At 43.8% G+C, this 21,950-nt stretch overlaps 1 protein-coding gene across 1 annotated transcript in view; it reads left to right on the forward strand.

The window, feature by feature from the left end:
- LOC115459872 (aminopeptidase Ey-like) overlaps positions 1-21,950 on the forward strand; it is a 327,255-nt gene that overhangs the window by 301,427 nt on the left and 3,878 nt on the right. The window contains exons 16-18 of the mRNA XM_030189685.1: positions 8,458-8,568; positions 14,027-14,194; positions 18,838-18,978. Coding sequence (XP_030045545.1) covers positions 8,458-8,568; positions 14,027-14,194; positions 18,838-18,978 — 420 coding nt within the window. The remainder of the gene's footprint in view (positions 1-8,457; positions 8,569-14,026; positions 14,195-18,837; positions 18,979-21,950) is intronic.

Genomic DNA, 21,950 nt, shown 5'->3' on the forward strand with positions numbered 1-21,950 from the left:
AGAGTCTGATATGTACGGACGGGGAGAGGGATCTTGGAGTGATAGTATCTGAGGATCAGTAGGCGATGAAACAGTGTGACAAGGCGGTGGCTGTAACTAGAAGGTTGCTAGGCTGTATAGAGAGAGGTGTGACTAGCAGAAGAAAAGAGGTTTTAATGCCCCTGTATAAGTCATTGGGGAGGCTCCACCTGGAGGATTGTGTTCAGTTTTGGAGGCCGTATCTTGCTAAGGATGTAAAAAGAATTGAAGGGTTGCAAAGAAAAGCTACGAGAATGGTATGGGATTTGCATTACAAGACGTATGAGGAGAGACTTGCTGACCTGAACGTGTATACCCTGGAGGAAAGGAGAAACAGGGGTGATATGATACAGACGTTCAAATATTTGAAAGGTATTAATCCGCAAACGAACCTTTTCCATAGATGGGAAGGCCGTAGAACTAGAGAACTTGAAATGAGATTGAAGGGGGGCAGACTCAAGAAAAATGTTAGGAAGCATTTTTTCACAGAGAGAGTGGTGGATACTTGGAATGCCCTCCCGTGGGAGGTGGTGGAGATGAAAATGATAACAGAATTCAAACATGCATGGGATAAACATAAAGGAATCCTGTTCAGAAGGAATGGATCCTCAGAAGTTTAGCGGAGATTGGGTGGCAGAGCCAGTGGGGGGATGCGGGGCTGGTGGTTGGGAGGTGGGGCTAGTGCTGGGCAAGACTTATACGGTCTGTGCCCTGAAAAGGACAGGTACAAATCAAGGTAAGGTATACACAAAAAGTAGCACATATGAGTTTATCTTGTTGGGCAGACTGGATGGACCGTGCAGGTCTTTTTCTGCCGTCATCTACTATGTTACTCATGTTACTATGAATGTAGGATATCTCATTTACTAACCAGACTTATTTTTCATATATGCGATCATTCTTTATTATCTTTTTTTCAATTTCTGTCATTTCATATTCTATTCCATTTACAACTTCAAAGTGGGATACAAAATGGAACATTTTTTCGATAGTTGACCTTATGGTTTCTTTTGGGGGCAATGTCTCCAAATGGGTTAGTTTTATACATACCACGACAATAATGGACCTTGATCTTAAGCCAGGGTAATTGTGGAGTATGAGATCAGTCTTTCAAATTTACTGCTAATACTTGCTACAGTACTTGCATCATGCCAGAGAGCCTCCTTCTGGAGCTCATGAGATGTGCTAATTTGTATGGGCAACTTATCAAGATGTTCGTGAAATTTCCTTTTAATCAAGCCTGTGGCACACAATATGATGGAGAGTATATCTATCTGCCACATTTTTTTGGTCTCTGACTGTGTTGCTTGGTAGTTGAAGATCTCTTTTTCCATTCGATGCATGGAATAATCACTTGGTACTGAGACCTTTATTATCGATGCTGCTCTTGTGTTTTTCTCCTTTACTACAATGCTTAAATCTCCTCCCTCCCAGTCCCGTCCTATCCTATCTCATTTATCTAGGAATCTTCACGACATTGACCCTTCATCTCTATCCTCCCATGTTTCAAACCTCCTCTCTACTGTGGCACCATCCACGTCTGTCAACGAGGCTGTTTCTTCTTACAACAATACTCTATCCTCTGCCTTAGACACTCTTGCACCTTTGGTGACCCGCCCTGTAAGGCGTACAAAACCCCAACCTTGGCTGACTTCTAATATCCGCTACCTACGTTCCTGTACCCGCTCCGCCGAACGCCTCTGGCGGAAATCTCGGGCCCTTGCTGATTTCTTACACTTTAAGTTCATGCTGACCTCCTTCCAATCTGCTCTTTTACGTGCCAAACAGGATTATTATATCCAACTGACCAACTCTCTTGGCTCTAATCCTCGACTTCTCTTCACCACATTGAACTCTCTCCTCAAGGTGCCCCCTCCCCCAACTCCCCCTTCACTATCTCCTCAGACCCTTGCTGAATTCTTTCACAACAAGGTTCAAAAGATAAACCTTGCTTTCTCTACCTCACCACCTCTCCCTCCACTAGTCCGTTCCCCTCTCTCTCCTTCCCCTCATTCCCTTTCCTCCTTTCCTGAAGTTACTATTGAGGAAACTACACTTCTCCTTTCTTCCTCAAAATGTACCACCTGTTCCTCTGATCCCATTCCCACCCACCTTCTTAATGCCATCTCTCCTACTCTTATTCCTTTTATCTGTCACATTCTCAACCTCTCACTTTCCACTGCGACTGTCCCTGCTGCCTTTAAACATGCTGTGGTCACACCTCTCCTTAAGAAGCCTTCACTTGACCCTACTTGTCCCTCTAATTACCGACCCATCTCCCTCCTTCCTTTTCTCTCCAAATTACTTGAGCGTGCTGTTCACCGCCGCTGCCTTGATTTTCTCTCCTCACATGCTATTCTTGACCCATTACAATCTGGTTTTCGCCCTCTCCACTCAACCGAAACTGCGCTTACTAAAGTCTCCAATGACCTATTACTGGCTAAATCCAGAGGTCAATATTCCATCCTCATTCTTCTTGATCTTTCCGCTGCTTTTGACACTGTCGATCACAGCATACTTCTCGATACCCTGTCCTCACTTGGATTCCAGGGCTCTGTCCTTTCCTGGTTCTCTTCCTACCTCTCCCTCCGCACCTTTAGTGTTCACTCTGGTGGATCCTCTTCTACTTCTATCCCTCTGCCTGTCGGCGTACCCCAGGGTTCTGTTCTTGGTCCCCTCCTCTTTTCTATCTACACTTCTTCCCTTGGTTCATTAATCTCATCCCATGGCTTTTCCTACCACCTCTATGCTGATGACTCCCAAATCTACCTTTCTACCCCTGATATCTCACCTTGCATCCAAACCAAAGTTTCAGCGTGCTTGTCTGACATTGCTGCCTGGATGTCTCAACGCCACCTGAAATTAAATATGACCAAAACCGAGCTTCTCATTTTCCCCCCCAAACCCACCTCCCCGCTCCCCCCGTTTTCTATTTCTGTTGATGGCTCTCTCATTCTCCCTGTCTCCTCAGCTCGAAACCTTGGGGTCATCTTTGACTCTTCTCTCTCCTTCTCTGCTCATATCCAGCAGACCGCCAAGACCTGTCGTTTCTTTCTTTACAACATCCGTAAAATCCGCCCCTTTCTTTCCGAGCACTCTACCAAAACCCTCATCCACACCCTTGTCACCTCTCGTTTAGACTACTGCAATCTGCTTCTTGCTGGCCTCCCACTTAGTCACCTCTCCCCTCTCCAGTCAGTTCAAAACTCTGCTGCCCGTCTCATCTTCCGCCAGGGTCGCTTTACTCATACTACCCCTCTCCTCAAGACCCTTCACTGGCTCCCTATCCGTTTTCGCATCCTGTTCAAACTTCTTCTACTAACCTATAAATGTACTCACTCTGCTGCTCCCCAGTATCTCTCCACACTCGTCCTTCCCTACACCCCTTCCCGTGCACTCCGCTCCATGGATAAATCCTTCTTATCTGTTCCCTTCTCCACTACTGCCAACTCCAGACTTCGCGCCTTCTGTCTCGCTGCACCCTACGCCTGGAATAAACTTCCTGAGCCCCTACGTCTTGCCCCATCCTTGGCCACCTTTAAATCTAGACTGAAAACCCACCTCTTTAACATTGCTTTTGACTCGTAACCACTTGTAACCACTCGCCTCCACCTACCCTCCTCTCTTCCTTCCCGTTCACATTAATTGATTTGATTTGCTTACTTTATTTATTTTTTGTCTATTAGATTGTAAGCTCTTTGAGCAGGGACTGTCTTTCTTCTATGTTTGTACAGCGCTGCGTATGCCTTGTAGCGCTATAGAAATGCTAAATAGTAGTAGTAGTACAATGCCTGGTTTTCTTGCATCAAGCATTTTATCAATTGAAGTTGGAATGCCCCAGGTGATCATAACCTTTTCATTTTCCATAATTCTGTTAGGATTGTGTTCCCAATGCTTTTTTGGTACAGCAGTGTTGCACTGTTTACAATTTTTAATGGATCAAAGATGACCTTATTGAGCTTTCCATATACAAATCTTTTCCTATCAGAACTTGCCAGCCAGCTACGATATGCATAACTTTTTCCAGCTTATCCATACAGAATCTACATATGCCAGTTTTCCCAGTTTTTTCTATGCTTGCTGTAAACTATATCATCTGCAATCCACTGTCCTGGGCTCAACTATTAATTTTTCATTCTTTTGTTTTTGCTCACCTCTCTGTAACCATTCATGTATCTGTGTTTGATCTACGTATGGTTCCTGGAGTAACATGTTGGGGGCATTTCTATAAAGTGATGCCTAAATTAAAGCACCACAATGAGGCGTGCTTAGTGTCAATTCTGTAGCAGCATTGAGATATGCCTAACCCATTACAGAATAGAAGTACAAAGTGGCTTTGGCATGGCGAAACTTAGATGCCCCCTCCCCCAACTCCCCCTTCATTATCTCCTCAGACCCTTGCTGAATACTTTCACGACAAGGTTCAAAAGATAAACCTTGAATTCTCTACCTCGCCACCTCTCCCTCCACTAGTCCGTTCCCCTCTCTCTCCTTCCCCTCATTCCCTAATCCCAAAATCCACTACCCACAACTGTACAACACTACCATAGCCCTTACGGGTGAAGGGGGGCACCTATATGTAGGTTTCTGGTACAAAACCCCAACCTTGGCTGACTTCTAATATCCGCTACCTACGTTCCTGTACCCGCTCCGCCGAATGCCTCTGGCGGAAATCTAGGGCCCTTGCTGATTTCTTACACTTTAAATTCATGCTGACCTCCTTCCAATCTGCTCTTTTATGTGCCAAACAGGATTATTATATCCAACTGACCAACTCTCTTGGCTCTAATCCTCGACTTCTCTTCACCACATTGAACTCTCTCCTCAAGGTGCCCCCTCCCCCAACTCCCCCTTCATTATCTCCTCAGACCCTTGCTGAATTCTTTCACAACAAGGTTCAAAAGATAAACCTTGCTTTCTCTACCTCACCACCTCTCCCTCCACTAGTCCGTTCCCCTCTCTCTCCTTCCCCTCATTCCCTTTCCTCCTTTCCTGAAGTTACTATTGAGGAAACTACACTTCTCCTTTCTTCCTCAAAATGTACCACCTGTTCCTCTGATCCCATTCCCACCCACCTTCTTAATGCCATCTCTCCTGCTCTTATTCCTTTTATCTGTCACATTTTCAAGCTCTCACTTTCCACTGCGACTGTCCCTGCTGTCTTTAAACATGCTGTGGTCACACCTCTCCTTAAGAAGCATTCACTCAACCCTACTTGTCCCTCTAATTACCGACCCATCTCCCTCCCTCCTTCCTTTTCTCTCCAAATTACTTGAGCGTGCTGTTCACCGCTGCTGCCTTGATTTTCTCTCCTCACATGCTATTCTTGACCCACTACAATCTGGTTTTCGCCCTCTCCACTCAACCGAAACTGCGCTTACTAAAGTCTCCAATGACCTATTACTGGCTAAATCCAGAGGTCTCTATTCCATACTCATTCTTCTTGATCTTTCTGCTGCTTTTGACACTGTCGATCACAGCATACTCCTCGATACCCTGTCCTCACTTGGATTCCAGGGCTTTGTCCTTTCCTGGTTCTCTTCCTACCTCTCCCTCCGCACCTTCAGTGTTCACTCTGGTGGATCCTCTTCTACTTCTATCCCTCTGCCTGTCAGCGTACCTCAGGGTTCTGTTCTTGGTCTCCTCCTCTTTTCTATCTACACTTCTTCCCTTGGTTCATTAATCTCAACCCATGGCTTTTTCTACCATCTCTATGCTGATGACTCCCAAATCTACCTTTCTACCCCTGATATCTCACCTTGCATCCAAACCAAAGTTTCAGCGTGCTTGTCTGACATTGCTGTCTGGATGTCTCAATGCCACCTGAAATTAAACATGACCAAAACCGAGCTTCTCATTTTTCCCCCCAAACCCACCTCCCCACTCCCCCCGTTTTCTATTTCTGTTGATGGCTCTCTCATTCTCCCTTTCTCCTCAGCTCGAAACCTTGGGGTCATCTTTGACTCTTCTCTCTCCTTCTCTGCTCATATCCAGCAGATCGCCAAGACCTGTCGTTTCTTTCTTTACAACATCCGTAAAATCCGCCCCTTTCTTTCCGAGCACTCTACCAAAACCCTCATCCACACCCTTGTCACCTCTCGTTTAGACTACTGCAATCTGCTTCTTGCTGGCCTCCTACTTAGTCACCTCTCCCCTCTCCAATTGGTTCAAATCTCTGCTGCCTGTCTCGTCTTCCGCCAGGGTCGCTTTACTCATACTACCCCTCTCCTCAAGTCACTTCACTGGCTCCCTATCCGTTTTCGCATCCTGTTCAAACTTCTTCTACTAACCTATAAATGTACTCACTCTGCTGCTCCCTAGTATCTCTCCACACTCGTCCTTCCCTACACCCCGTGCACTCCGCTCCATGGATAAATCCTTCTTATCTGTTTCCTTCTCCACTACTGCCAACTCCAGACTTCACGCCTTCTGTCTCGCTGCACCCTACACCTGGAATAAACTTCCTGAGCCCCTACGTCTTGCCCCATCCTTGGCCACCTTTAAATCTAGACTGAAAGCCCACCTCTTTAACATTGCTTTTGACTCGTAACCACTTGTAACCACTCGCCTCCACCTACCCTTCTCTCCTCCTTCCTATATACATTAATTGATTTGATTTGCTTACTTTATTTTTTGTCTATTAGATTGTAAGCTCTTTGAGTAGGGACTGTCTTTTTTCTATGTTTGTGCAGCGCTGCGTACGCCTTGTAGCGCTATAGAAATGCTAAATAGTAGTAGTAGTAGTATGCCAGGTCAATGGCTGTCGTAAATTGCTGTACCTAAGTGCACCATTTAGCTCACACAACTAAGAGAACTCTATAAGTGCGCATTATATGGTGACACATTCATGTTCCACCCACTTTCAGTTACATGCTATGCAAGTTGCACACCAATTTTATAGAATAGTGCCAAGCACTTAAATGCATATGAGCCAATTACCGACACCAATTCCACAAGTAAGTGCCACCATTTTATAAACGTAGGCACGCCTTACAGAATTACCTTTCATGGATTTCCAACTGTTTTTATACATTTGCCATTTGCTATTCCTTGTTTGCCGATCTGACTCTTGAAAAAATTTTTTTTTCTCTTGTTTTGCAAATTCTGCTTCCTTCCCTTTGTGTTTTGGTGGATTCTCACTCTTGCCTTCTACTCATCGGAATGCTTGTACAAGTTTAATGATGACAGATTCTGGACATTTACTTTCATACTTCAATACTTTTTGCATGTTTGAATCTGTTGCAACTGTTAAATAGACCTGGAAGCCTATGATAAAAGCTCTATGCATGCATAACTATCTCTGAGGACCATTCCCCCTTTGGCCTGAGGAATGTACAATCTCAGTATACATTGATTCTTATAAATTACTGTGTGGGCATGAAGAAGTTTTCTTGTTTGTATATCCAGTTTGCTGAGATCTTTAACAGGCCTGTCTACAGTTCCAAAGTTATAGAAGAGTATGGGAATTGTTATCTGATTAATAGCTTGTATCTTGTTCTGTGATCTAATCTAATCTAAAGTGACATTTCTAGACTGCTTTCTCCCTCTTAGAGTCCAGATGGTATACAGTAACAGAAGAATATACAAAGAATACAAATAGAAATTAAAAAAAAACTTAAAAAGATCTAAAAAATTAACATTAAGTCAAAAGTTTTCAAAATAATTCAGTTTTAATTTTTTTTTTAAAGTAAGACAATGTTTCTTTGTCTCTTAGAAGAGATTATTCCAAATTTGAACTGCCTTATAAGAAAATGATGATTCCAACATATTTTTGTACTTTACAGCTTTAAAAGAAGGAAAAACCATGGTCTGGGTTTCTAACAGCTTAGATGTACACAATGACAATCCACCAGGGAGAAGAAATCAAAATAACTTTATTACAGCACCAGAATGAAAGACCTGACAGTGTTCCTCTATGGACAATTGCCTTAGCACATTTGTCCAGGCCACAAATTATCTTAATGTCATTGAGATGCTGTCACTATACAGAGTTCTTCTGCTAACTGTCGGCCTCTGGAACTATAGAACTTCAAGGTCATCTACAAGCAATTTTTCTTGGAAGCCAACTGGTGACCCAATGGGATTCAGCATATGAGTGTTCAGAGTAGTCATTCACAAGAAAAATAAGACACTTGTGAAGAGGGATGGGGGAAGGGGTGTTAATGGCTAGTCTTTATTCTTATGTAAAACAATGTTTGAACTTAACAGTAGATATTAAGGGCCCTTTTTACTAAGCCGCAATATAGATGCGCTATCGTTTTTTAGTGTGAGCTAAAAATTAGCGCGTGCTAATGCTAGAGGCACCCATATGGGTGTCTCTAGTGTTAGCGCGTGATAAAATTTTAGTGCGCACTAAAAACGCTAGCGTGCTTTAAAAAACAGGGCCCTTAGTCTGTTTCGGATGTTATTAACTACAGTTTAAACTATTTCCTTGCCCAGGTATAATGAAGTGAATGCCATCAATACAGCGTGTTCTAATGATATTCAAGACTGTCAAACATTAGCTTCTGGTTTATTTGAACACTGGATGAATGATTCTAGCAATAACACGTGAGTACAGTTATAAAAGTACATAAGTAGCTTGAATACAGTTAGAAATGTCTTCCAGGTTGCAGGTTTGTTGAAAGGAACATCAAGGGACTCTTCTCCATTTATTATTATTATTTATTATTTATTGCATTTGTACCCCACATTTTCCCACCTATTTGCAGGCTCAATGTGGCTTACAGAGTGTTGTAATGACAAAGTCATGACAGGATATTGGGAACAATCAAAAGTAAACAGAGGATAGATGAGGAATTAGAGAAGATGGAATCTTTGTATTTTGTGTCTTTAAGGGTTCTTTTTGTAGGCTGTATTGAAGAGATGTGTTTTCAGAGATTTGCGAAAGTTGCTTAGATTGTCCATAGTTTTTAGGGCTGGGGGTAACCCATTCCATATCTGTGTACTTCTGTAGGAGAAGGTAGTGGCGTATGCCTGCTTATATTTAAGTCCTTCACAGCTGGGGAAGTTCAGATTGAGGAATTTGCGGGCTGATCTCTTGGCATTTCTGGGTGGTAGGTCCACAAGGTTAAACAAGTACAGTGGGGCATCTGCATGAATGATCTTGTGTATGATCGTGCAGATCTTGAATTCGATTCATTCCTTGAGTGGAAGCCAGTGAAGTTTCTCTCTTAAGGGTTTCGCGCTTTTGTATTTGGTCTTTCCAAATATGAGTCTGGCTGCGGTATTTTGGGCTGTTTGGAGTTTCTTGATAGTCTGTTCTTTACAGACAGCGTACAGAGTGTTACAGTAATTCAGGTGACTAATTACCATAGATTGTACCAAGGTGCGGAAAATGTTTCTCGGGAAGAAAGGCTTAACTCTTTTGAGTTTCCACATCGAGTGGAACATCTTTTTTGTTGTGTTCTTCACGTGGGTATCGAGAGTGAGGTTTCGGTCGATGGTAACTCCAAGAATCTTCAGGTTTTCTGAAATAGGAAGGGTGCAGTATGGTGTGGTTATAGTGGAGTAATTGTTTGTGTTGTATTGAGAAGTGAGTACTAGGCATTGAGTTTTTTCTGCGTTGAGTTTTAGCTTTTTTGAATGCTATAATACTAACCGATTTTGGTCCAAAGTATGGCAAATTCGCTCCTCTCTATTTAATTTCACTGAAATTCTAACTCCTTCAAAGATAATATTTGGGTCCATAACATTGGATTACTCGTTGGATGGGTATGACTCTAAACCTTTTGACACGTTGATAGCAATAACTCTCAAATATATATTATCCAATTGGAAGAATAATTCACAACTTAATCGGCATTTTTGGTGGAATAATGTTTTACAAATTTATAAATATTGTACGGCCAAGATTGGTCATTTCCAGATGTCTCGTCATAAAGTTTGCTTCACATTGCAGCAATATTTGGAATCAAATTCTACTAGTTAGCCATCTGTGCACAATATTATGATTCCCCTTTTCCCCCTTTCTTCCCTTTCTTAATTTTCCCCTCTGTCCCTAGTCTTTCCTTTTAAGTTATAATTTTTTTATACAACTTCCATTTTTGTATACCTGTTGTATACTTACTTCGAATTTTTGAACTTTGACAGTAATCTAGTTATATGTTTGTTATCATATGGTTCTTCTCATGGAATGGAAGTTTACTATATTCTGTACTGTATTTGGATGGATGTTATATTTAAAATTAATAAAAAAAATAATGAAACTGAAAAAAAAAAAAAAAGAAATGTCTTCCAGAATGTTCTGATTCTTCTGAATAGCAGATAATCTCTGGGGTCTGCAAAATTCTGCAGACAACATAAAATTCAGTTGTCTTAATTTATTCTGGTAAAAATGTTTTCCAGTTTACTTTTAGCATTTGATTTGCTTGATTAAAAATGTATTAAAACTTGGTGTTCTGGTACAGATTAACACAGGTAAACAGATTATCTACTATAATAAAACTCACCCTCAATGTTCTGAGGACACTGACCTCAGTGAAGCCAAGCTCTGACTTCCTTCAAAAAGGTTCAAAGGTTCGTGGTGGTGAAGCCACCAAAATCGCTCCAGGCCCCGCCCTCGAGGGCGGAGCGATGGCACAACGAAAGGGTTGTCAGGGAGGGAGGCAGGGAGGCGGGGTGGGAAATTGCTCCGGGCCCCGCCCTCGAGGGCGGAGCAATGGCAGAACAACGAAGGGGTTAGCAGGGAGGGAGGCGGGGGGGATCGCTGGGTTGGCAGGCAGGGAGGCGGGGGGTGGGAAATCGCTCCGGGCCCCGCCCTCGCGTCAAACGTTATGACGTTGGGGGCGGAGCAATGCCAGAACAACGAAGGGGTTGGCCTGGGGGGGGGTGTTGGCGAAGAAAACCTTGCTAGCGCCCATTTCATTTGCTCTGAAACGGGCTTCTTTTACTAGTATTAAAATAATTTTAAAAAATACAATATTGCACTGACCTTCTAGAGAATTCCTGGAATCAAAGGAGTTCAAGGAGAAAGTCAGTTAAGTAGAAAAGATTTCAACTCTCACGTCTTAAGCACCTTCCCAGCTGCTGGTTTCCATCAAGGGAACTGTATAACAGTGCTTAGTAAATAAGGTGAGTTTAAGCATAACTTCAAAATAGCAATTCACGCCCTCTCATATGTATGTATATTGATATGGCTGCTTTCTTTTGTTCCTTTGGGTTTCCAATTCAATCATAACGACTGCTGTTGGGCTACAGTGCTGTGTCCCTTCATTCACAGCTATCCATTTTACATCCTTCCCATCCAAACTCAGCTTAGCCATCTCAGGGGGTCTTTTGCATATCCAGTTTGCTGAGATCTTTAACAGGCCTGTCTACAGTTCCAATGTTGTAGGAGAGTATGGGAATTGACATCTGATTAATAGCTTGTATCTTGTTCTCTAATCTAATATAATCTAAAGTGACATTTCTACAGGGCTTTCTCCCTCGTAGAGTCCAGACAGTAACAGAAGAATTTGCATACAATACAAATAGAAATAAAAAAGAAACTTAAAAAGATCTAAAAATGAACATTAAGTCAAAATCTTTCAAAATAATTCAGTTTTAATTTAAGCTAAGCTTTAGTAAAAGACCCCCTTAGTGACAGTCCTTGGTTTAAGTCTATCTCAAACTTAGCTAATATGGACCTTAAATCGAGCCACTAGATGTCACCATTGCACTATGACTGAGAACCCCTTCAGGGATTCTGACCACTTCCTAAGCCTGAATGTCCTGAAGAGAAAAAAGATCTGTCCCAAGAACCAAACCCAGGACCTATGGGTGGCATTGAGGGGAATAATCGAACGTTGCTGGCGAAATAGGTCGCCGGCGATCTATTTTGGTGGCGGCGCAACAGCTGGCCGGAACCGTATTTTCAAAAAAGATGGCCGGCCATCTTTTTTTTCGATAATACGGTGTGGGCCGGCGATATGCCTTGGATTTCGCCGGGTTTGAGATCACCAGTTTTGTTTTTCCGCGATAATGGAAAAAACTGCCGGCGATCTCAAACCCGGCGAAATCCAAGGCATTTGGCCGTGGGAGGAGCCAGCATTTGTAGTGCAATGGTCTCCCTCACATGCCAGGACACCAACCGGGCACCCTAGGGGGCACTTCAAACATCTTTTATAAACAACCAAATTAGCTTCCAGGTGCATAGCACCCTTCCCTTGTGTGCTGAGTCCCCCAAATCCCCCCAAAACCCACTGCCCACAAGTGTGCACCATTACCCTAGCCATAAGGGCTGAAGGGGGGCACCTACATGTGGGTACAGTGGGTTTTGGGGGGTTTGGGAGGGCTCAACATTACCCACCACAAGTGGAACAGGTAGGGAGGGATGGGCCTGGCTCTGCCTTTCTGCAGTCCACTGCAACCAACAACAACTGTTCCAGGGACCTGCATACTGCTGTCAGGGTGCTGGGTATGACATTTGAGGCTGGCAAAAAAGGTTTGTATTTTAATAATTTTAGTGTGGGAGGGGGTTGGCGACCACTGGGGGAGTAAGGGGAGGTCATGCCCCATTCCCTCCGGTGGTCATCTGGTCAGTTGGGGCACCTTTTTGAGGCTTGGTCGTGAAAATAAAAGGACCAAGTAAACCCGGCGAAATACTGCTTATCGCCGGGTTTTATTTTTCCATTATCTGCAAAAGCCGGCCATCTGGTAGCCACGCCCAAGCCTGCCCATGTCCCGCCTTCGCTTCGCCGCCAACACGCCCCTTTGAACTTTCGCCGGCGAGGCAAAGGGAAAGCGACAAAGCTATCACAAATGTAGCTTTCGATTATACGCTTTTCGCCGCTTTTGCGAAATCGCCGGCCATATCCCGATTTGTGTCGGGAAATAGCCGGCGATTACTTTCGATTATAAGCTGGATTATCATCCAGTCACAGGGCCAGGCTTGAAATTTTGTATTTTTGATGAAAAAAAAGGGGATATAGATAGCAGGAGAAGTCTTGATATCTACAGTTTACACTTCATTTGTGTTTTCTATACTGTCTTTACTGATGGAAGGGCCAAGGTGGTATACAGACTAAGTCAAAGAGAGAAAGGAACACTAAATCTTCAAACAGGACAGCAATCAAACACACAGAGAACATCTATGAAGTTGATGCCTGAGAAATATATAGAAACTAGCCGTTGAGCCCGTGAAAACGGGCTACTTTTGGAATGGGGGGGTTTCCGAGCGCCCCCCCCGGAGTCGCCACCGCCCCTCCACCCAGCCCGAGCAGCACTGTAAACTTACATCAGCACGCAGCAGCAGGCACATCAGCAAAGCTGCCGTCAGGGTGGGCTTCCTTCTCTGCCTGTGTCCCGCCCTTGTGTGACGTAACGTCGGCGAGGGCGGGACAAAGGCAGAGAAGGAAGCCCGACGGCAGCTTTGCTGATGTGCCTGCTGCTGCGTGGTGATGTAAGTTCACAGTGCTCGGGCCAGATGGAGGGGCGGCGGCGACTCCGGGGGAGGGGGAACGGTTCCGACGTCTGCAGCATGCCAGTAGAGACTTCCCTCTCTGTCCCGCCCCCATCATCACGTATTGAAGCGGGGGCGGGGCAGAGAGGGAAGTCTCTACTGCGCATTTGCGAGTGAGTACGGTCACTCGCCGTTTATATGTTTGATAGCAAGGTGTGGTGAAGAGTGAGGGCAATTTGGAAGGGCTTCTCCAATGACGATGACTTTCAAACTGTTTCACTGTGTCAGAGATTGTTATGAACGGGGCCTCCTACGGGTCAGTCACTTCCTCGGTTTAGATCAGAAGTTCTCAATCCCGACCTCAGGACACACCCAGCCATGCAGGTTTTCAGGTTATCCACCATGAATATCCGTGAGATAGATCTGCACACACTGCTTCCATTGGATGCAAATCTTTCTCATGTGTATTCATTGTGGATTTCTTGAAAACCAGATTGGCTTGGTGCATCCTAAGGACTGGATTTAGATTAATGAAGTTCAAAATGGGTAAACTCATTTCTCTTCAGACATCAAGCATAGGTCCGAGCATAAGTCCTTAACTGACCATGAACCTCTTCTTTCTTGTAGCATTCACCCAAATCTGAGGTCCTCCATTTACTGCAGCGCTATAGCAACAGGTGAAGAAAAGGAGTGGGACTTTGCCTGGGAAATGTTCCAGAAAGCAACTGTTGCAGCAGAGGCAGATAAACTTCGATCAGCTTTGGCCTGTAGCAAGCAGCCCTGGATCTTAAACAGGTGGGGATGAATAACTGAAGGAAGAAGAAAAGGGACAAGCAGAAGGCAGACATATGCAGTCACTGTGTGGAATCTATTCTGAATTACTTCAGTCAGAGTGTACAATACACTCTAATTTAAAATGTTAAGCCCTGTGAAAGTATTCTATAACTGGGCACCTCCATATAGGTGCCTCAAGATCATGCACTAGAAGCTTATTCTGTAACAAAATCTGGACTGTGTTATGGTCTGTGCACTAAGGACTTGGGGCCAGATGCACTAAACTAAACGAGCCAAAAACGAGCCATTAACGAGCAAGTAGTAAACCCTAGCATGCACCAAACGCTAAAAATTAGCACTAACCCCTAGATTCTATATAGCATGCCTAGCGTTATGCACAGTTCTGCACGTAAATCTAGGCATATTCTATAACTACACATGTAGATTAATGGTTTTAACAAGCTATTAAGTGTTAATAACAGCTCTTAACAAGGAATAATGAGCACTAATTGGCAAAAATTAGATTTTATGCACGTATATTGCTAAGCATATTTTGTCATATACTGCACCTAAATTCTAACGCATGCAGGCAAAAAGAGGCGTGGTTAGGGGGCCATGGAAATAGGTATTTTGTGGGCATTCCAAAATCTACACGCGTTATTATAAAATATGGGCTGGTGCGTGTAAATGTATGTGCAGGGATTTACACCAGCTTTTTGTTGGTGTAATGGATGTGCGCAGATTTATGCTTATGAACTATGCCTAAGCGTATTCTAAATATTGCATGTACATTTATGCACAGTATATTCATTTATTACATTTGTGTCCCACATTTTCCCACCTATTTGCAGGTTCATTGTGGCTTACATAGTACAGTAGAGACGATCGCCAATACCGGTATGAACAAATACAAAGTGAGGTTATGGTAGAGTAATGATCAAGTGTGATAGACACATTGGGGATCATAAGGAGGAAGAGTTAGGTTATGTCCAGTACGAACTTTTATATTGTTGTGTTGCGGGGTTAAGGCATTTAGGTTGGATCATTAGGGTATGCCTTTTCGAACAGGTTAGTCTTTAGCAGTTTCCAGAAGTTTAGGTGGTTGTATGTTGTTTTCATGGCGATTAGTAGTGCATTCCATAGTTGTGTGCTTATGTAAGAGAAGCTGGATGCATAGGTTGATTTGTATTTGAGTCCTTTGCAGCTTGGGTTGTGGAGATTTAGGTATGTCCATGTTGATCTTGTTGTGTTTCTGGTTGGTTGGTCTATGAGGTCTGTCATGTATCCCGGGGCATTGCCGTAGATGATTTTGTGAACCAAGGTGCAGATTTTAAACGCAATATGTTCTTTGATTGGGAGCCAGTGCAGTTTTTCTCGTAGAGGTTTGGCGCTTTCGAATCTTGTTTTTCCGAATATACGGTAAGCCTGGCTGCTGTGTTTTGAGCAGTTTGGAGTTTCTTTAAGATTTTTTCTTTACATCCCGCATAGATTCCATTACAGTAATCTAGATGGCTTAGTACCATGAATTGTACCAAGTTGCGAAATATTTCCCTTGGGGGAAAAAGGTTTCAATCGTTTGAGCTTCCACATTGAGTGGAACATTTTCTTTGTAGTGGCTTTCACTTGGTTCTCTAGTGTGAGATTTTGGTCGATTGTAACTCTGAGAATTTTCAGGCTGTCTGAGATAGGGAGGGTGTAATCTGGGGTGGTTATGTTGGTGGGTTTGGTTGTGTTACATTGGGATGAGAGGATGAGAGTGTGTTTTTTCTGCATTAAGTTTTAGTTGAAATGCATTCGCCCATGAGTTCATGATGAGTTCGTGATTGCCTAACGCATGTTAATTTTAGGCGCCATATATAGAAACAGGTCCTAAGTGCTATTCTATCAACAGCGCTGAAGAGTTGGACGTGGTTTATAGAATATCGATTGGCACCAGGACCTGACCCCAATTTTGAGCACGAGGACTTATACCAACTGAAACCTGGTGTAAATTCTCACGCCTAAATTTGGTACGGATCTCCCGTATTCTGTAACACTGCGCACAAATTCCAGAAACACCCTTGATCTGTCCATGCCCCTCCCGTGACTGCACCCACGCATGCAAATTTTAAATGAATGCCAATTAGCACCGATAATTGATTATTGGCATCCAATTATTGGTGCTGATTGGCTCATGTGCCAATTATATTGCATGTCTACATTTGGTGTGTGCCCAAATTTGCTCATGGAATTTTGAGTGCCGTGTATAGAATTACAGTGTACACGACAATTTTCCATTTATAGTGTGCTTCATTCAAATTAAAATATTTCAATTTAAGTACAAGCAAAGAAAGGTAAATATCAATTTTGTTTTCCTTTCATGTACAAAAAAGGTGCATTATCAATCTCCCAAGTCACAACCTGGAAGCACCATCCCAACCCTTACTCATTGGGGGGTAAATCTGTTTTGTGTCATTTTTCTAGAGAACCTGTTTGACACTTGATTCTCACTAGGGAGAGGGATTTTTTGTTTTTTTTCATTTAAAGTGGGTCTTTATTAAGAAGCCATCAGTCTACAACAGTGCAGTAAGTACAAGCTTTCACTCTATCAACATGTCTACACAAAACAAACAATTTATTAACTACTTATATCAGGGGCGTAGCCAGACAACAGATTTTGGGTGGGCCTGGGAAAGAAGTGGGTGGGCACCAATTGTTCTCCCTCCCCCCACCACCACTACCACCATGAGCTAGCGGAAAAACACTACCTTGGCAGTCTGCAGCAGGCTTACGCTGAAAACTGAGCATGTGCAGGTGCCAGTAGCGTTTTCGTTACCATCAGGGGGAAGTCTTTACCTGACGGAGCTTGGGATCCCCACCAGCTACTGCTAAACATGTGCTACTGATGGGTGGGCCTGAGCCCTAAATGGGTGGGCCCCGGCCCACCCAAGCCCACCTGTGGCTATGCCACTGACTTATATCAACTTGTAAAATCCAATATCAAACATCCAAATAAGAACACCTGCTCAAGATACCTCCATTTTTAAGTTATAAAATTTGTAACACTGTAAACACTCTCCTCAAACTCTCCCCCCCCCCCCCCCCACTGTTACCTAATGACTCAACCCCCTTTCCCCTCTCCATACCTTCACCTCTCATACCCTATTCTGAAGAGGGAATTTTTACAATTTATACAAATCTTACCAGCTTATGGATACATTGTAACTGTGAGCCTGCAACTGAGTTGTCAGGGGCCAGCAGACGATGGGTTTTGCACCTGCTTTACAGAGAATGCACGTTCCGCCCTGTATGTCACGTGTGAGGATTTCAAAATTAAAACCTCTCACGTCATCTGCTGACTCCTCCCTCCCCTTGCCCCATCCTGCCTCTTTGTGGTGTAGATTAAACCACTCCCCGTTTCACCTAGGCAACTGCTTTGTTCCATGGGTAAAATCTTTTGAAAATTATGTCCCCTTCCTTCCATTGTTAACTCCTCAGCTATCATTACTACTACTACTACTACTACTATTTAGCATTTCTATAGCGCTACAAAGCATACGCAGCGCTGCACAAACATAGAAGAAAGACAGTCCCTGCTCAAAGAGCTTACAATCTAATAGACAAAAAATAAATAAAGTAAGCAAATCAAATCAATTAATGTGAACGGGAAGGAAGAGAGGAGGGTAGGTGGAGGCGAGTGGTTACAAGTGGTTACGAGTCAAAAGCAATGTTAAAGAGGTGGGCTTTCAGTCTAGATTTAAAGGTGGCCAAGGATGGGGCAAGACGTAGGGGCTCAGGAAGTTTATTCCAGGCGTAGGGTGCAGCGAGACAAAAGGCGGGAAGTCTGGAGTTGGCAGTAGTGGAGAAGGGAACAGATAAGAAGGATTTATCCATGGAGCGGAGTGCACAAGAAGGGGTGTAGGGATGGACGAGTGTGGAGAGATACTGGGGAGCAGCAGAGTGAGTACATTTATAGGTTAGTAGAAGAAGTTTGAACAGGATGCGAAAACGGATAGGGAGCCAGTGAAGGGTCTTGAGGAGAGGGGTAGTATGAGTAAAGCGACCCTGGCGGAAGATGAGACGGGCAGCAGAGTTTTGAACCGACTGGAGAGGGGAGAGGTGACTAAGTGGGAGGCCAGCAAGAAGCAGATTGCAGTAGTCTAAACAAGAGGTGACAAGGGTGTGGATGAGGGTTTTGGTAGAGTGCTCGGAAAGAAAGGGGCGGATTTTACGGATGTTGTAAAGAAAGAAATGACAGGTCTTGGCGATCTGCTGGATATGAGCAGAGAAGGAGAGAGAAGAGTCAAAGATGACCCCAAGGTTTCGAGCTGAGGAGACAGGGAGAATGAGAGAGCCATCAACAGAAATAGAAAACGGAGGGAGCGGGGAGGTGGGTTTGGGGGGGAAAATGAGAAGCTCGGTTTTGGTCATATTTAATTTCAGGTGGCGTTGAGACATCCAGACAGCAATGTCAGACAAGCACGCTGAAACTTTGGTTTGGATGCAAGGTGAGATATCAGGGGTAGAAAGGTAGATTTGGGAGTCATCAGCATAGAGATGGTAGGAAAAGCCATGGGATGAGATTATCATCTGATGAGTCACACTGGTCCACACATTCCCAGCCCAATTTAACTCCAATTTCTGTTCTCAATAAAGGTCCATTCATTTGCAATTCCTTTGTTTAGATATCTCCAGTATGCCTTGGATCCTACGAAAATCCGGAGGCAAGATGCCACTTCCACCATCACATCCATTGCAAGTAATGTTGTAGGACAGACTCTAGCCTGGGATTTCGTTAATTCTAACTGGAAGGAGCTTTTTTCACAGTAAGTACCCTGTTTCACATTATTACATAGGGCACAGATACTATACAAACAGAAGTATTTGTCCCAATCCCGTTCCTCTGGACTGCTATGGAGAAAACAGGCTATAGGTGTAGATTGTCCTTTCTGCTGGATGACAGAAACAATGACATCCATCAAGTGCAGAGTTGAAAATAAGGTTGTTGTCTCTTTGTCAATCAAGTCAATGCAATAACACCTAAGTAAACTGTGTTAGTCATTTTTCAGAAGGAGTAGAGGATGTACTACTACTACTACTTGACATTTCTAAAGCGCTACTAGGGTTACGAAGCGCTGTACAATTTAACATAGAAGGACAGTCCCTGCTCAAAGGAGCTTACAATCTAAAGGACAAATGTACAGTCAGTCAAGTAGGGGCAGTCTAGATTTCCTGAAAGGTATAAAGGTTAGGTGCCGAAAGCAACATTGAAGAGGTGGGCTTTGAGCAAGGATTTGAAGATGGGTAGGGAGGGGGCTTGGCGTAAGGGCTCAAGAAGTTTATTCCAAGCATAGGGTGAGGCGAGGCAGAATGAGCGGAGCCTGGAGTTGGCGGTGGTGGAGAAGGGTACTGAGAGGAGGGATTTGTCCTGTGAGCGGAGGTTATGGGCGGGAACGTAAGGGGAAATGAGGGTAGAGAGGTAATGAGGGGCTGCAGACTGAGTGCATTTGTAGGTAAGAAGGAGAAGCTTGAACTGTATGCGGTATCTGATCGGAAGCCAGTGAAGTGACCTGAGAAGAGGGGTGATATGAGTATATCGGTTCAGGCGGAATATAAGACGTGCAGCAGAGTTCTGAACAGATTGAAGGGGGGATAGATGGCTAAGTGGGAGGCCAGTAAGGAGTAGGTTGCAGTAGTCAAGGCGAGAGGTAATGAGAGCATGGACGAGAGTACGGGTTGTGTGCTCAGAGAGGAAAGGGTGAATTTTGCTGATGTTAAAGAGAAAGAAGCGACAGGTCTTGGCTATCTGCTGGATATGCGAAGAGAAGGAGAGGGAGGAGTCGAAGATGACTCCGAGGTTGCGGGCAGATGAAACGGGGAGGATGAGGGTGCCATCAACTGAGATAGAGAGTGGAGGAAGAGGAGAAGTGGGTTTTGGTGGAAAGACGATAAGCTCGGTCTTGGACATGTTCAGTTTCAGGTGGCGGTTGGACATCCATGCAGCAATGTCGGATAAGCAGGCCGATACCTTGGCCTGGGTCTCCGTGGTGATGTCTGGTGTGGAGAGATATAACTGGGTGTCATCAGCATAAAGATGATACTGGAAACCATGAGATGAGATCAGTGAGCCCAGGGAAGAGGTGTAGATTGAAAAAGAAGGGGTCCAAGGACAGATCCCTGGGGAACTCCAACAGAGAGCGGGATGGGGGTGGAGGAAGATCCATGAGAGTGTACTCTGAAGGTGCGGTGGGAGAGATAGGAGGAGAACCAGGAGATGACAGAACCCTGGAACCCAAATGAGGACAGTGTGGCAAGAAGTAAATCATGATTGACAGTATCAAAAGCAGCGGATAGATCAAGGAGGATGAGAATGGAGTAGTGGCCTCTGGATTTGGCAAGGAACAGGTCATTACAGACTTTAAAGAGTGCCGTTTCTGTCGAGTGTAGAGGATGTAAGATAGGGATGCACGCGTACAGGCCCTGAGTGCTGCAAACAGGTCAAATGTTCTGGATATTTTTAATGAATATGCGTGAGATAAATCTGCATGGATACTACCGCCACTGTATGAAATCTATCTCACATCTACTTATGTACTTCTTATGATAGAGGTCTATAAAATAATGAGTGGAGTGGAACGGGTAGATGTGAATCGCTTGTTTACTCTTTACCAAAAATACTAAGACTAGGGGGCACACGATAAAGCTACAAAATAGTAAATTTAAAACGAATTGGAGAAACGTTTTCTTCACTCAACATGTAATTAAACTCTGGAATTCATTGCCAGAGAATGTAGTAAAAGTAGTTAGCTTAGTGGAGTTTAAAAAAGGTTAGGATGACTTCCTAAAAGGACAAGTCCATACACCATTATTAAAATGGACTTGGGGAAAATTCACTGCTTATTTCTAAGATAAGCAGCATAAAATATATTTTGGGGGGGATCTTGCCAGGTACTTGTGATTTGGATTGGCCACTCTTAGAAACAGGATGCTGGGCTTGATGGACCTTCGGTCTGTCCCAGTATGGCAGTTCTTATGTACTTAGCTATTCATTAGGGATATCCTGAAAGCCTGACCTGTTTGTGACATTCGAAGCCTGAACTCTTGCATCCCTAATGTAAGATATTAATTTGTAGCAAGAGAGTGTCTACAAAGAAAATAGCCTTGACAGTCACCTAATAGCTTAGCAGTAAAGGAGTTGTACACTTTCATTGTATTTTCCAGGGTGTGTCATTTTTAAAACCATCTTCATGGGGAAAAGTGTTTTCACTGCATACATGGACTTTCGGGGTTGGGATTAGAACAGGGACTGAAACAACACATATACAGCTAGTGTTACTAGTGTATATTACCACACATCACTGTGTACTAACACCATTCATGCATGCTATTTTACCACAAGTATTTCAAGAAACTGGTTGTTAAAAGGAGGTGCAGTTTTCTGTGGAGGCTTTTTCCTAAGGCACTTTTTAAAGTGAATGCATGGGTATACATTCACTTTAAAAACGAATGCAAAACTCACAAGCTAAATGTGTGTGTGAACTTTGCAGTGATGCAGTCAATGTCAAAATTGTTCTCACAGAGCACAGTTTTCCAAACCATTTCCCTGGTAAAACCAAGTTACTTACCTGTAGCAGGTGTTCTCTGTGGGCAGCAAGATACAAAGTCCTCCTCACAGAGTCAACATGTTTGTTAATAGGCACCATCGTGGTGGGGGAGGGGGGGAGGAACTGGAGGATGTCCAGATTTCTGCTCTAGGTTCCTCCTCTGTCTTGAACTAAAGTGGAATGACTTCAGCCTT

The sequence above is a fragment of the Microcaecilia unicolor genome, chromosome 1, assembly GCF_901765095.1.
Source record: "Microcaecilia unicolor chromosome 1, aMicUni1.1, whole genome shotgun sequence".
Classification (NCBI taxonomy): domain Eukaryota; kingdom Metazoa; phylum Chordata; class Amphibia; order Gymnophiona; family Siphonopidae; genus Microcaecilia; species Microcaecilia unicolor.